Genomic DNA, 11845 nt, shown 5'->3' with positions numbered 1-11845 from the left:
TGTCACTGAATACACAAAACTATCTCAAACCCCAAAACATTTAGGCCCTATGTCATATTATAAGTCTTGACATGCAAAATGATTTACCAAGCTGCCATGATGTGTTAAGCACTGTATAATTTCCATTGGATTTTTGTCTATAAATGTGATCTGAATTGTTCAATTGCTCGCTGGTAAATATTGATCTCTCTAATCAAAAGCAGTAGAAGGGAAAGACAAAACAGGCATGCAATACAACAATAGGCACTATACTGCATTACATGACTCTATGCCTCCGTATTGTTCAGTTTAGTATGGGCTGAACACCTCTAAACATCTTTTAACTACCGGTCAATGTCACAAGATGGCAGTCCTAGACCATTTTGACGAGAGACTGAACTTCTGACAATGCCTCTTGAGTAGCCTAACCAAACAAATATGGAAGTTCAGGAATTTGGCAATTGTGTTAAAAATGCCATTTACAGTGCCCTCCATTATTATTGGCACCCCTGGTTGAGATGTGTTTTTTAGCTTCCAATTATTATTATTTTTCTCTAAATAATATGGGACCTTAATGGAAAAAAAGAGAAAAATCCAACTTTCAATACAAGTGCATTTATTCAGTGGGGAAAAAATCCCACATAAAGAAATAATTATTTGACATCAAATAATGTGTGTCACAATTATTAGCACCCCTGTTGTTAATATTTTGTACAACCCCCTTTTGCCAACAAAACAGCACCTAATCTTCTCCTATAATGTTTCACAAGATGGGAAAAGACAGAAAGAGGGATCTTCAGCCATTCCTCTTTGCAGAATCTCTCTAAATCATCCAGAGACCTGGGTCCTCTCCTCTGTACTCTCCTCTTCAGCTCACCCCACAGGTTCTCAATGGGGTTGAGGTCTGGGGACTGAGATGGCCATGGGAGGAGCTTGATTTTGTGTCTGGTTAACCATTTCTGTGTAGATTTGGCCATATGTTTAGGGTCATTGTCTTGCTGAAAGACCCAGTGACGACCCATCTTCAGCTTTTTGGCAGAGGGCAACAGATTTTGATTTAAAATGTCCTGGTATTTCAAAGCATTCATGATGCCATGCACCCTAACAAGCTTCCCAGGGCCTTTGGAAGCGAAACAGCCCCACAGCATCACTGACCCACCCCCATACTTCACAGTGGGTATGAGGTGCTTTTCAGCATGCGCATCTTTCGTGGCACGCCAGACCCACTTAGAGTGTTTGTTGCCAAAAAGCTCAATCTTGGTCTCATCTGACCAAAGCACACGGTCCCAGTTGAAGCCCCAATACCGCTGGCCGAACTCCAGACGTTTGCGTTTATGATTGTGGGTGAGGAAAGGTTTTCTCCGTGCATGCCTCCCAAACAGCTTGTTGGCGTGTAGACAGCGCCTGATGGTTGATTTGGAGACTTTGTGACCCCAGGATGCTACCATTTGTTGTAATTCTGTAACAGTGAGCTTTGGAGATATTTTGATTTCTCTTACCATCCTCCTCACTGTGCGTGGTGGCAAAATAAACTTGGGTCCTCGTCCAGGCTTGTTTACCACTGTTCCAGTTGTTTTGAACTTCTTAATTATTCCTCTCACAGTAGATATGGGCAGCTGCAGTTGAGTGGCAATCTTCTTGTAGCCTCTGCCTGACCTGTGAAGGTCGACGCACATCTGCCTCACTTGTATGCTGTGTTCCTTTGTCTTTCCCATGTTTAAGAGTGGATAAGAGAAATGGCCTCGGTGTCACGTCATAGTTATACCCCAGGGAAACAGGAAGTGATGAATTACTAATTAAATGTTCCTACATACTCTGGTAAACTTTGTAAACTACTGTAGAAATGACAGAAATGCTTCAATTATATTTATTTCCTGGGAATTGTTAAGGGTGCCAATAATTGTGGAACAGGTGATTTAATGAAAAATAATTATTTTTTAGTCAGGGATTTTTTTTATTTTCCTACAATTCATTTCAGTTGAAGGCTACATTTTCCTAAAATTTTCAGTGTGACAGTATTCTTCTGCAATAAACACTGAATTTATTTTAAGGCTTTTAACACATCTCAACCAGGGGTGCCAATAATTATGGAGGGCATTTAAATACAATCTCTTACAAATACAATGTCTTAGTTCAAGTTGCTTAAGCAGTAATTTTAGAGGGGGGTTGCTGTGGCACAGCACACTAAGCCACCGTACCAGGTGCAGGTGACCCGGCTTCAAGTCCGGCCTGGGTCCTTTATCGACTCTACTCCGTCTCTCTCTACCATTCTCTTCCTATCATCTTTTCACTGTTCTTTCTACTCAAAAGGCATAAAACCCCCAAAAACACTTTTTAAAACAATGGGCCTACTGAGCATACGTGTACATGTGAGCAATATCACCATGTTAAATGGAATGGTGGCAGTAGGCCTATTTGGTTTGCGTACGAGCGGTGTGAACTCTATTCATTCTGAATGTGGCCCGTGTTCCAGGAATATTTTGGTTGCAGAATGCTGTTCCACACATGTAATCGGAATAATCCGGAAGTTGTTTTAAACCGATTACCAATTACAATATTCCGTCTGAAATTGGAATATTCTGTGCATGTAACTACACTCACTTAGTGGCGGTGTAGCATTTTACCAAAATTATGATGTAACTTAGAGAAAAGAATAGATGCTCCATAAATTATGTGTACAGAATGTTCTGTTGTCCAAAACTCAAATAAACCTCTAGGTTCACACAGGGGCAGTCAACCCTAATACCCCAAGAATTATATTTAAGGAAGCGAAAAAGGTCATTTTTTGTTGATGCTGTCATTTCATTTTAGCTTATTGGTGAAAGATACTTGGCCAGCATTCTCATTTAACTTATTTGAATCCCTTGTAAGGTCAAATGCTGGCATGTTGCTGAATTAAGTAATTCTGTAGTAATGTCAATGTACTGTATGAATGATTGTAGAAGTCACTGATAATCCAGCAGTGTTTCTCAATTTTTTTCTGACCAGGGACCACTTTGTCCCCCCAAAAAATGTTCAGGGACAACCTATAAACTGAATTGACACCAACTTTGTAACAAATACACAGTATGTAAACTAGTTTAAAAAACATGGCAAAATGCAACTTTTATTAGTAAAATCCAATACAATCATTTTTTTTTTCATTGACATCAAATAATTTATGCTTGAAATAAATACACATCACAATATTTGCATCAGCTTCTCTGAGAAGTTCACACACCACAGCAGCATTTGTCTTCCATCTTCACTGATACTTAATTCGGTAACACTTTACTTGACGGCGGTGTCATACTGTAAGCATGCCATTACAGTGTCATGACACAGTCATAGATAAGTCATAAACATTATGTCCATGTCATAAACATTTTGACTGTTGGCCTTAGGTGACCTCTGTTAACCTTTGTCTTTGCCATAACCGAATGTCACTTAAGGCCAACAGTCATAAAATGTTTATGACATGGACATAATGTTTATGACTTATCTATGACTGTGTCGTGACACTATTATGACACTGTAATGACATGCTTATGACATTGGCGTGAAGTAAAGCGATACCCTTAATTCAAGTAAATGTACTTCACACTTCACACACGCTTGCTACCAAAACAGGTGCAATACACTCCTGAACCGCAAAGAACCCCGGAGGGCTATACCAAAAAGCTGGTTCAGTAGTAAACCAGGTTAAGCTAACCATGTTGTTGAGGTAAATCATCTAATAGAAGAGCCTGGAATCTTCCTATTGCCAGGTTTACCTCTTCCTGCATGCAGTTGTAATGCTGACACTACCCTGGACTTGTCAGTACCTGAGGTTTTTTTTTCTTCTTCTTCAGCCTTTTCCAAGATCTTGGTCATTGTAATGGGGGCAGCGCTTTGTTTACATTTCACAAAAACATTTTTTATTTATTCCTAAAAACATCCAAAAGGTTATACAACATCAGCAGACAACTAGGAAACAGTGGTACCTTTTGGGAAAATATTTGGAGTAGGCCTATGTAAAAAAAAAAAAAAAAAGTAAACAAACGCTGCCCCCATTAAGGGCCGTACACACACATCGCTGCTATTTACTAGCTTCTCGCTTGTTCGCCTAGTCGCCACTCTTTCATGGAACGTTCGCTGAAAGTTCCTGTGGCTTTAACTGCCAATGTACAGGCGAGAAGTACCGAACTCTGCCTTCCAATTGGTTACTCGCTTACTCGCCTCACTCGAAGATAAAATATTTTCAACTCGGGATCCGCCCACATCGCATCGTTGTACAGTACTCGCCTACTCACCTGTGAGTCTCACTGGAACACATTGACATTCTATTGAGTTCATTCGCTGAGCGAGTAACTAGCAGCGACGTGTGTGTACGGCCCTTTAGAATAGCTCATATCTCGGAAAGGGCTGAGCCGAAAAATGTGGCATCACCGGGTACTGACAAGTCCAGTGTCGCGTGAGCAATACAACAGCATATTGAAAGTGACTGAACTGGTCCTTTAAGTAAGCCTGGTTTGTTACCTCACAATGTTCTTAGTATACCCCCCTGGTGTTGAATGAGGTGGTAGCACCAGAGTGGCCGAATCTGCTGAGCAGCCACAAACCAAACAGCAGATGAGGACATTGGCAATGGACCAGGGGCCTGTGCTAAAGAAGCTGGTTCAGGCGTAAACCAGAGTAAGTTAAGGGGTAAATCATCTAATAGAAGAGCATGGAGACCTCATTTTAAAATAAGGACTCAAGGCTCTTCTATTTGGTGATTCACCTCTTAACCTGGTTTACTGCTGAACCAGCTTAGTAGTATAGGCCCCAGGTGGCAACATTGTAATCTGACACTGATTTGAGAGCCACAGGTTAAACCTGGCCTGGCATGTTTTTAGGCTTGTTGAAGGTGTAGATTCTACTGAACTGGTAGCCAGGCCGTGCTCTCCTAGTGAGGCAACACCTTCAGCGACGGTGTCGGGAAGCATACAACCATTGGCAAACCAAGGGAGGCAGGTCAACCATGCCGTTTGGGAAATGTCAATTGTTACGCTCTTGGTCAGACCAAGTCTCGAAGAGATCTGAAAGTCGACGATAATCAGGATACTGAACTGGCACCAGTTATAAGGAAAGACACGTTATGACATCAGCAGGACTGTTGACTTTGGGCGTTTTATATCCAGTGGCGGCTGTGTCTCTGGGGAGTACCTCCATTTCCACGCTCAACATACTGCTTCAGATTATAATGGTTTGTGGTTAAAAGGATACATAACCGCTAACCAAAGCAGAATACGTTGGTGAGTTATACTTATCTACTTTATATACTCCGCTACTTGGGAAAATATCTTAAGGTAATTTGAATGGGTTTAGGTCATGCTTGTTGGTACTAACTTCATAGGCACAGTACGAGACAGTTTCCCTCACATGGATTAAACCTAGTACTGGACTGAAGGATTTTTTTTTTATACTGATGATTTCAAAATGGGGGTCTCACTCCAAATCCATAAGGGGAAAAACGGCAATATCTGTCCATCAATGAGCAACATCAGTCCGCGAAAAAATTAAAAATGAAAACACGATCATATTTCAATAATCCAACAATGACACGGAAAAAGGCAACAGTCAAAGGTTCTTTTAAGGGCTGTTCAAGGCAAAAAAATAAAATAAAAACTAGTGTCAACAAACAAGTTGTAAATAATGCTGCGTTTCAGAAGGTCTATGAAGCTCGGTGGGGCAGTGGCGCCACTCCCCTTGCAGTGCTCACCAAATCGATGTCATACGGTCCGGAGAGAAGGTTCTAAAGGTGTAAATAGCACATAGAGTGGAGTAGAGTACAGTGTGGAGAACTGGAGAACATGGAGGTTGGAGGTGTACTGTATAGTAGTGTGTTGGAGTTGTATAGTAGTGTCAAAAAAAGGCAGGACGCCAAGGCACTCTTCTTAGATAAAACCGCTTTATTATAGAGGGTAGTTCATGTTTGAACTTAAATAAGCAGACTGCTTGATTTACCTTGTGCCCTGATGAAGGCCTTGTTGCGGGTCAAAACATGTTGGCAGTGGCAGTATTTTTGAATATTTAAGTTCAAACATGAACTAGCCTCTATAATGAAGCGGTTTTATCTAAGAAGAGTGCCTTGGCGTCCTGCCTTTTTTTGATATTTTCTACATCTTGGCCAAAGAGCACCTTCAAACCTCCACCAGTTTTACCACTTGAACGCCGCAGCCCTCCAGCCCTCTCCCTTTGTATGGTAGTGTGTTGGAGTTGTATAGTAGTGTGTTGGAGTTGTATAGTAATGTAATGTAGAGTGTTGGAGTGAGGGAGACAAAGATAGTGGACCAGGACGACAACAACATGACGTGGAGTCTGGAGTCATTTCTGCATGGCACAGGTGGCGCGTGTGTGTTTGTGTGAGTGTGTGTCCGCCTGTGTGTGTGTGTGTGTGTGTGTGTGTGTGTGTGTGTGTGTGTGTGTGTGTGTGTGTGTTAACCCAGCGAGTTTTGCTTCTTCAGGCTGTTGGTGCGCTTCACGCGTTCCTCTGGAGTCTTCTTGTACCAGCTCCTGTAGCAGGGGGGCAGTGTTGCCAAAGAAGTTAAGCTTTGCATGTGTCTCACATTACTGGTTCAAGAAAGAGGCCGCACCTTGCATAGCAGTGTTTTTTATTGCACAGACGCGTTTCGGCATAAAAAACACTGCTATGGAAGGTGTGGCCCCTTTCTTGAAACATTGAATTTGAAATTTGGGCCAGCACCCTCAGAGATTTAAATAATTAAGAGTGACGCCTGCTCCAAGAAGAAAATCTCACATTACTGGGACATGACTAAAATGCTTGTTTTAAGTGACATACCATGTGATTCCTTATGTTTAAACGTATGTAAAGTGAAATGTGGGATATGGAATTACCTAAAAAGTGTAAAAGGTGTTACATTTATTAGGATTTTATGCGCTATATTTCATTGATAAGTGTACTTTTTTAACATTGGGACAGGTATGATATATTTTAAAAATGTTGTTATATATTTTTTCAAGTTTTTTTTCTTCAACATTTATCCAAGAAATGTTGATTTCTTAGTAAGGGTGGGCGATATATATCGTCTGCGAAATTATCGTGGATGTTGTTTTGACGCTAAAATCAACAAAGCACTGTGACAGGACTCGTCCAGACAGTTGTGAACTGGAGAATAAGTCTGTGAACCAATGAGAAGACAGTGCTGAGGGGGGCGGGCGTTTTGGCAGACTGGTTGGGAGACAAGAAATCTCTGTGTCACTCGTGCAGCACTGCTGCTGATGGGCAGTGGAGGAGAGTTGCTGTTATCCAAATGGTGCATTTACATGAGGAAACCAGCCATTGCATGATGCTGAGGGCGTTTTGGAACTATGTGCTTTAACCAGCAACCATCTGTGATTATGGAAAGCCAAAGTTAGGAGGAGAAATAGCTTTGTCTCTGGTCTGAGAATTCGCTAGTTAGCACACTAGTTAGCGAAATAGGCTAAGCAATGTTGTTCTCTACAACTATTACAGTGGCTGTTACTCACTACTCAAACACCCACCTGCATGTATAGATATCATAACTGCTTAGGTGGACAAGTAGGCCTAATTGTTAAGTTAGACTGGCGCAGTGAGTTAAATTACATGTGTGAAATTGAGTCCTATGAGACCAGCTGGCGGCTAATTGGTCTTATAGGACTCAATGTTAACTGCTAGCTTGGAGGTAAAATTTGCACTGCCACACCCAGAGAACGGTTGAAGGTATATAGTCGAGTACATCTATGGCCAAAATGCACCAAACCCCAAAAAAATTGATACAAAAGGTTTTTCAACTGATTTCAATACATCCAGCTGTCCTTACTAACATACTAAAAATCTAGGAAAATCTAACTTCAGGAAAGGTGTCATTTTCAAGATCAAAGTTTTTTCAAATAAAGGTTATTACATGATAATTACATTGACATGAATGAACATGTTTTCTGGATCTGTTTGGTTTGAGTGCTGTTAGGTTGGATAAAGACACTACCGCAATGATAATATCCATGTGCTGTTTGTCAGGGAACATCATCAGTGATGAATCATGGTGTCACTAGGTATTTTGGGTCTTTCAGCAGCTGAACTGAATAGACAGGAGCCACTACATGTGTAAGTAGAGGGCAAGGTGAAATGGTTGGTACTGGAGACAGACAATGTCCTGAAAGGAACATATGGCTTTAAGCATAGCTTTCAGTTAAGCCAGAGTAGGGCCTGATGTAGCTTTATAGGCAAGGGTCAGGGCCTTGTATTCAATTAGGGCATGAAAAAGAGGAGTGGCATGCAGTGACATTTGCAAAGGGCTTATTGCACAAGCTGGAAGACCAGTCAGGAGGGAGTTGCAGTAGTTCAGGTCAGATGGACAATATCAGAAGTTCAGTCATTCAGGTCAGATACAGTCTGATTTGTATGTATATTTAACAGTGAGAAGCGACATGACTAGGAAACTGAGGCTATGTGGTTAGAGAATGATAGATGGTCATTAGTAATGACACCTACATTTCTTGTGGCCTTATTTGAGGCAACAGTAGCAGAATCCATATTGAGTTTTATATCATGGCAACCTAAATCTTTGGCTGGGATCACCAGCAGTGCAGTTTGGGTGAGGCTCAACTGAAGATGGCATTCCTTCATACTTGTGGATAGTTCAGAGGCAAGTGGTAATGTGTGCGTAGACCGTGGAGTCATCTGGCACAAAGTACAGAAGTAACTGTGTTTCATCGGTGTAACAGTAGTATGAGAAGCTGTGAGAACAGATAACATGGCCCAGTGACGTGTTGTACATGGCAAATAGGAGTCCCAGGATCGGCCCTTATGACACATCTGTGGAGAGGCTATGATTTGAGAACAGCTGACCTTGTCATGATACATGCTAAGAAAGATACCACCAGACTCAAAGAATGTCTGGAAGAACTTTAGAAACATAAAACTCTTTATTTACATCTAAATAATCATGTTTTGAAAAAAAAAAAATGCTAGCTGATGTATCTGCAGAAGGATTTTTAGATGTACTACAAAACAAAAAAGATGTCCATAATCTTTTCTGAAGATTTCTTCTAGCTTACTAGAAACAAAATAAAAGAGTAATTTTGAGCTTGGCTTTTTCAGATTTTGAGTTTTTGCATTTTGAAATTTAATGCATATTTAATTAGATATAGTCCAATTACCATATTAAAACATAACATTTCAGAAAACTTGCAATACATTTTTTTCTCACAAATATGTGAGTAATCACTGGATTAAGTTTTATGGTGAGATCGGCAAGCTAATTTTTTTTGGCCTATTCACCTGGAGTGTCTCTCGACCCTTATAATAAGCCTATGGCAGCCATGTTGAAAATAACTCATTTCCCAAAGTCAGATTTTACTAGATTTTTAGTATGTCATTTAGCAGGTCCAATAGTAATAGAATCCATAAAAAAACCTTTTGTATCAATTTTTTTGGGGTTAAACCCTAAATGTACTCGCCTAATAGACCCCTTGCACCTCCCTTGACAACCGTCGTCAGGACGAACTCAGAGGACAATCGCGCTCCGAACGCAGTGCGCAGCCCGTTGGAATAGCCAGATTACTGCAGATCAGTGGTCGGCAATTTCGTTTGTATACGGACCAGTTCCCGCCCTCAGAATTAAAATAATGAGATTCTAGAAAAAAATAGTATCTGAACTTGACAGTAGGCCTACCGATATTCCTCTGTAGACGTCCGTTGTGCTTCAAACTTTCTGGCCAAAGGACCACTGAACTGAATTGACGCGCTCGAGCTGTAGGCACTGCAAATCCATGTCACTTGCTTTGTTAGACCCGTGTATACATTTCAATGCTGTCTTATATTTTGGTGAAATGTCAAGATAATGTTACAAATATTAATATCCTAGTCATAAAAATAAGGATGGCTATTAGAAATAGCCCCTGCAGACTGAAGCTTTTGCAGTGGTGGCGCCAACTGAAAAATGAGATCATGCTGGGGAAAATATAGCCTATCCACGCGTAAAATAAACAATGCGCAGCGTTTAGGCCTACGCCTTAATATTTGAATCTATACAAGGTCAGATTAAGAGTAGTCTACAGTGTGGAGTCAATGGCCAGTCTGTTGTGCTACAAGTGTCAGATTTTAGATGGGCTTTTGGTGTGAATACCCCCCTTGGTACAAAAGGATCTCGGTAATCTCGGTTAACACCATGGAGGTCCTGTTTTCGATCGTTTGCGTTTCTTCCAACACACCACCGTGTTTTAGCCTAGGCCTAGGCCTACATGCTTTCTGTGAGACATTTGCCAAGTTGGAATGGCGCAGCGAAAAGTTGCCTACAAAAAACAGCAGGCGCTGACAGCGTCTATATCGGTCCCATTGCCACTGAAGACACAAAGGCTGTGCGCGCCCCCTGATAAATTTGATGGCTTTGTGATCAAACCATCTCACTCGCTGCACAACTTTGATTAATCTTACATTTAGTGGGTGGAATTTAATGAATTTGACCCGCATTGATGACCACCTTGTTGCTGTTGGAACAGGGGGCACCCCCTTTCCCCTGTCTTATTGAACATCCCCGCTGGCCGTTATAATTGCTATTGCGCATGCATAGCCATTTTGCCATTACGATATTATCATTGCTTCTTTGGTTAGCAGCCCAATTGATAATTTCACCATTCACGTTTTATTCATCAGATGATCATGGACACTCCTTGAGTGGACAATGATGATTTGTTTGATGGGTAAATGTAGATGACGTCCGCGCCTTTGTCTTACTTTATAGTTTTCGCTCGGTGCATAATTCCAAACCAAAAATGCAATGTGAAGATAAAGGAGTCGTACAGGAGCTTGATGCTGTTTAGTGAAACTGTATTAAAAGCTGAAAATAAAGAGAAGCCAAAACAGAAAGTGGGATGCAAAGGTTTCGGGTCTAGCCCGTCAGTGTTCCCATGTTTGACGGATAGGCTGAACAGTCGGAGAACAACTCCCCGTGACCTGCGCTGACATGCATTGCGTGTTGTTTTTAGTAAAATAAAGTGTCCTGGTAAGGATTTTTGTTTGCATAAAATTGAATGTTTTGTGTGCTGATGCTCACGCAAATAGGCTATATGCCTATGACTCCCGTGCGTTTTCCAACAGCAAATCACCATGCATTATACGGTCGCTTTGGGCAATACTAACGCTGTCTATTCTTTTAGCCTACCATTGGCTCCTAGCTCCACGCTGACTATTCTACTCTGACTACACCCTGTCTAAATAATCGTAAGGCATAGGCCTAAACGTTGCACATTGCAATATCTTTTTTTCCCCTGCCAGCATCCGCATTATCTCATTCCCCAGTTGGCACCACCACTGCAAAATAGGCTAGTGGTCCGTGAGTGGATTAGACGTTAAACATTATCCACATTTATAGTAGGCCTAGCCTACCGTAGCCTATTTGAGACATTCTCGTGACATTTCACAAAAAAGACAGACGCGTGTAGGCTACATTTCACGCCTCACCTAACAAAGCAAGCGACATGAATGTACAGTGCCTGTAGCTCGAGCGCGTCATTTCATTTGGTGAGAAAGTTTGAAACGCACCGTTATAACGGAAGCTTACAGAAGAATACCGGTCTATATTTGTAACATTATCTTGACATTTCACCAAAAAATAAGACGGCATTGAAATGTAGGCTATAGGCTACACGGGTCTAACAAAGCAAGCGACATGGAGTTGCAGTGCCTACAGCTCGAGCGCGTCAATTCAGTTCAGTGGTCCTTTGGCGAGAAAGTTTGAAGCACAACGGAAGTCTACAGAGGAATATCGGTACTGTCAAGTTCAGATACTGTTTTTTTCTAGAATCTGATTATTTTAATTCTGAGGGCGGGAATTGGTCCGTATACAAACGAAATTGCCGACCACTGATCTGCAGTAATCTG

The 11845-nt window shown here is 41.4% G+C and overlaps 1 protein-coding gene across 1 annotated transcript in view; it reads right to left on the bottom strand.

Annotated features, from left to right (window-relative positions):
- Positions 1-6419: 6419 nt before the first annotated feature.
- Positions 6420-11845, bottom strand: part of LOC134440050 (centriolar coiled-coil protein of 110 kDa-like) — a 30414-nt gene continuing 24988 nt past the window's right edge. The window contains exon 14 of the mRNA XM_063189981.1: positions 6420-6495. Within this exon, the coding sequence (XP_063046051.1) occupies positions 6420-6495 (76 nt within the window). The remainder of the gene's footprint in view (positions 6496-11845) is intronic.

The sequence above is a fragment of the Engraulis encrasicolus genome, chromosome 2 (assembly GCF_034702125.1).
Source record: "Engraulis encrasicolus isolate BLACKSEA-1 chromosome 2, IST_EnEncr_1.0, whole genome shotgun sequence".
NCBI classification, from domain to species: Eukaryota; Metazoa; Chordata; class Actinopteri; order Clupeiformes; family Engraulidae; genus Engraulis; species Engraulis encrasicolus.
This window is presented reverse-complemented; position numbering and strand designations above follow the sequence as displayed.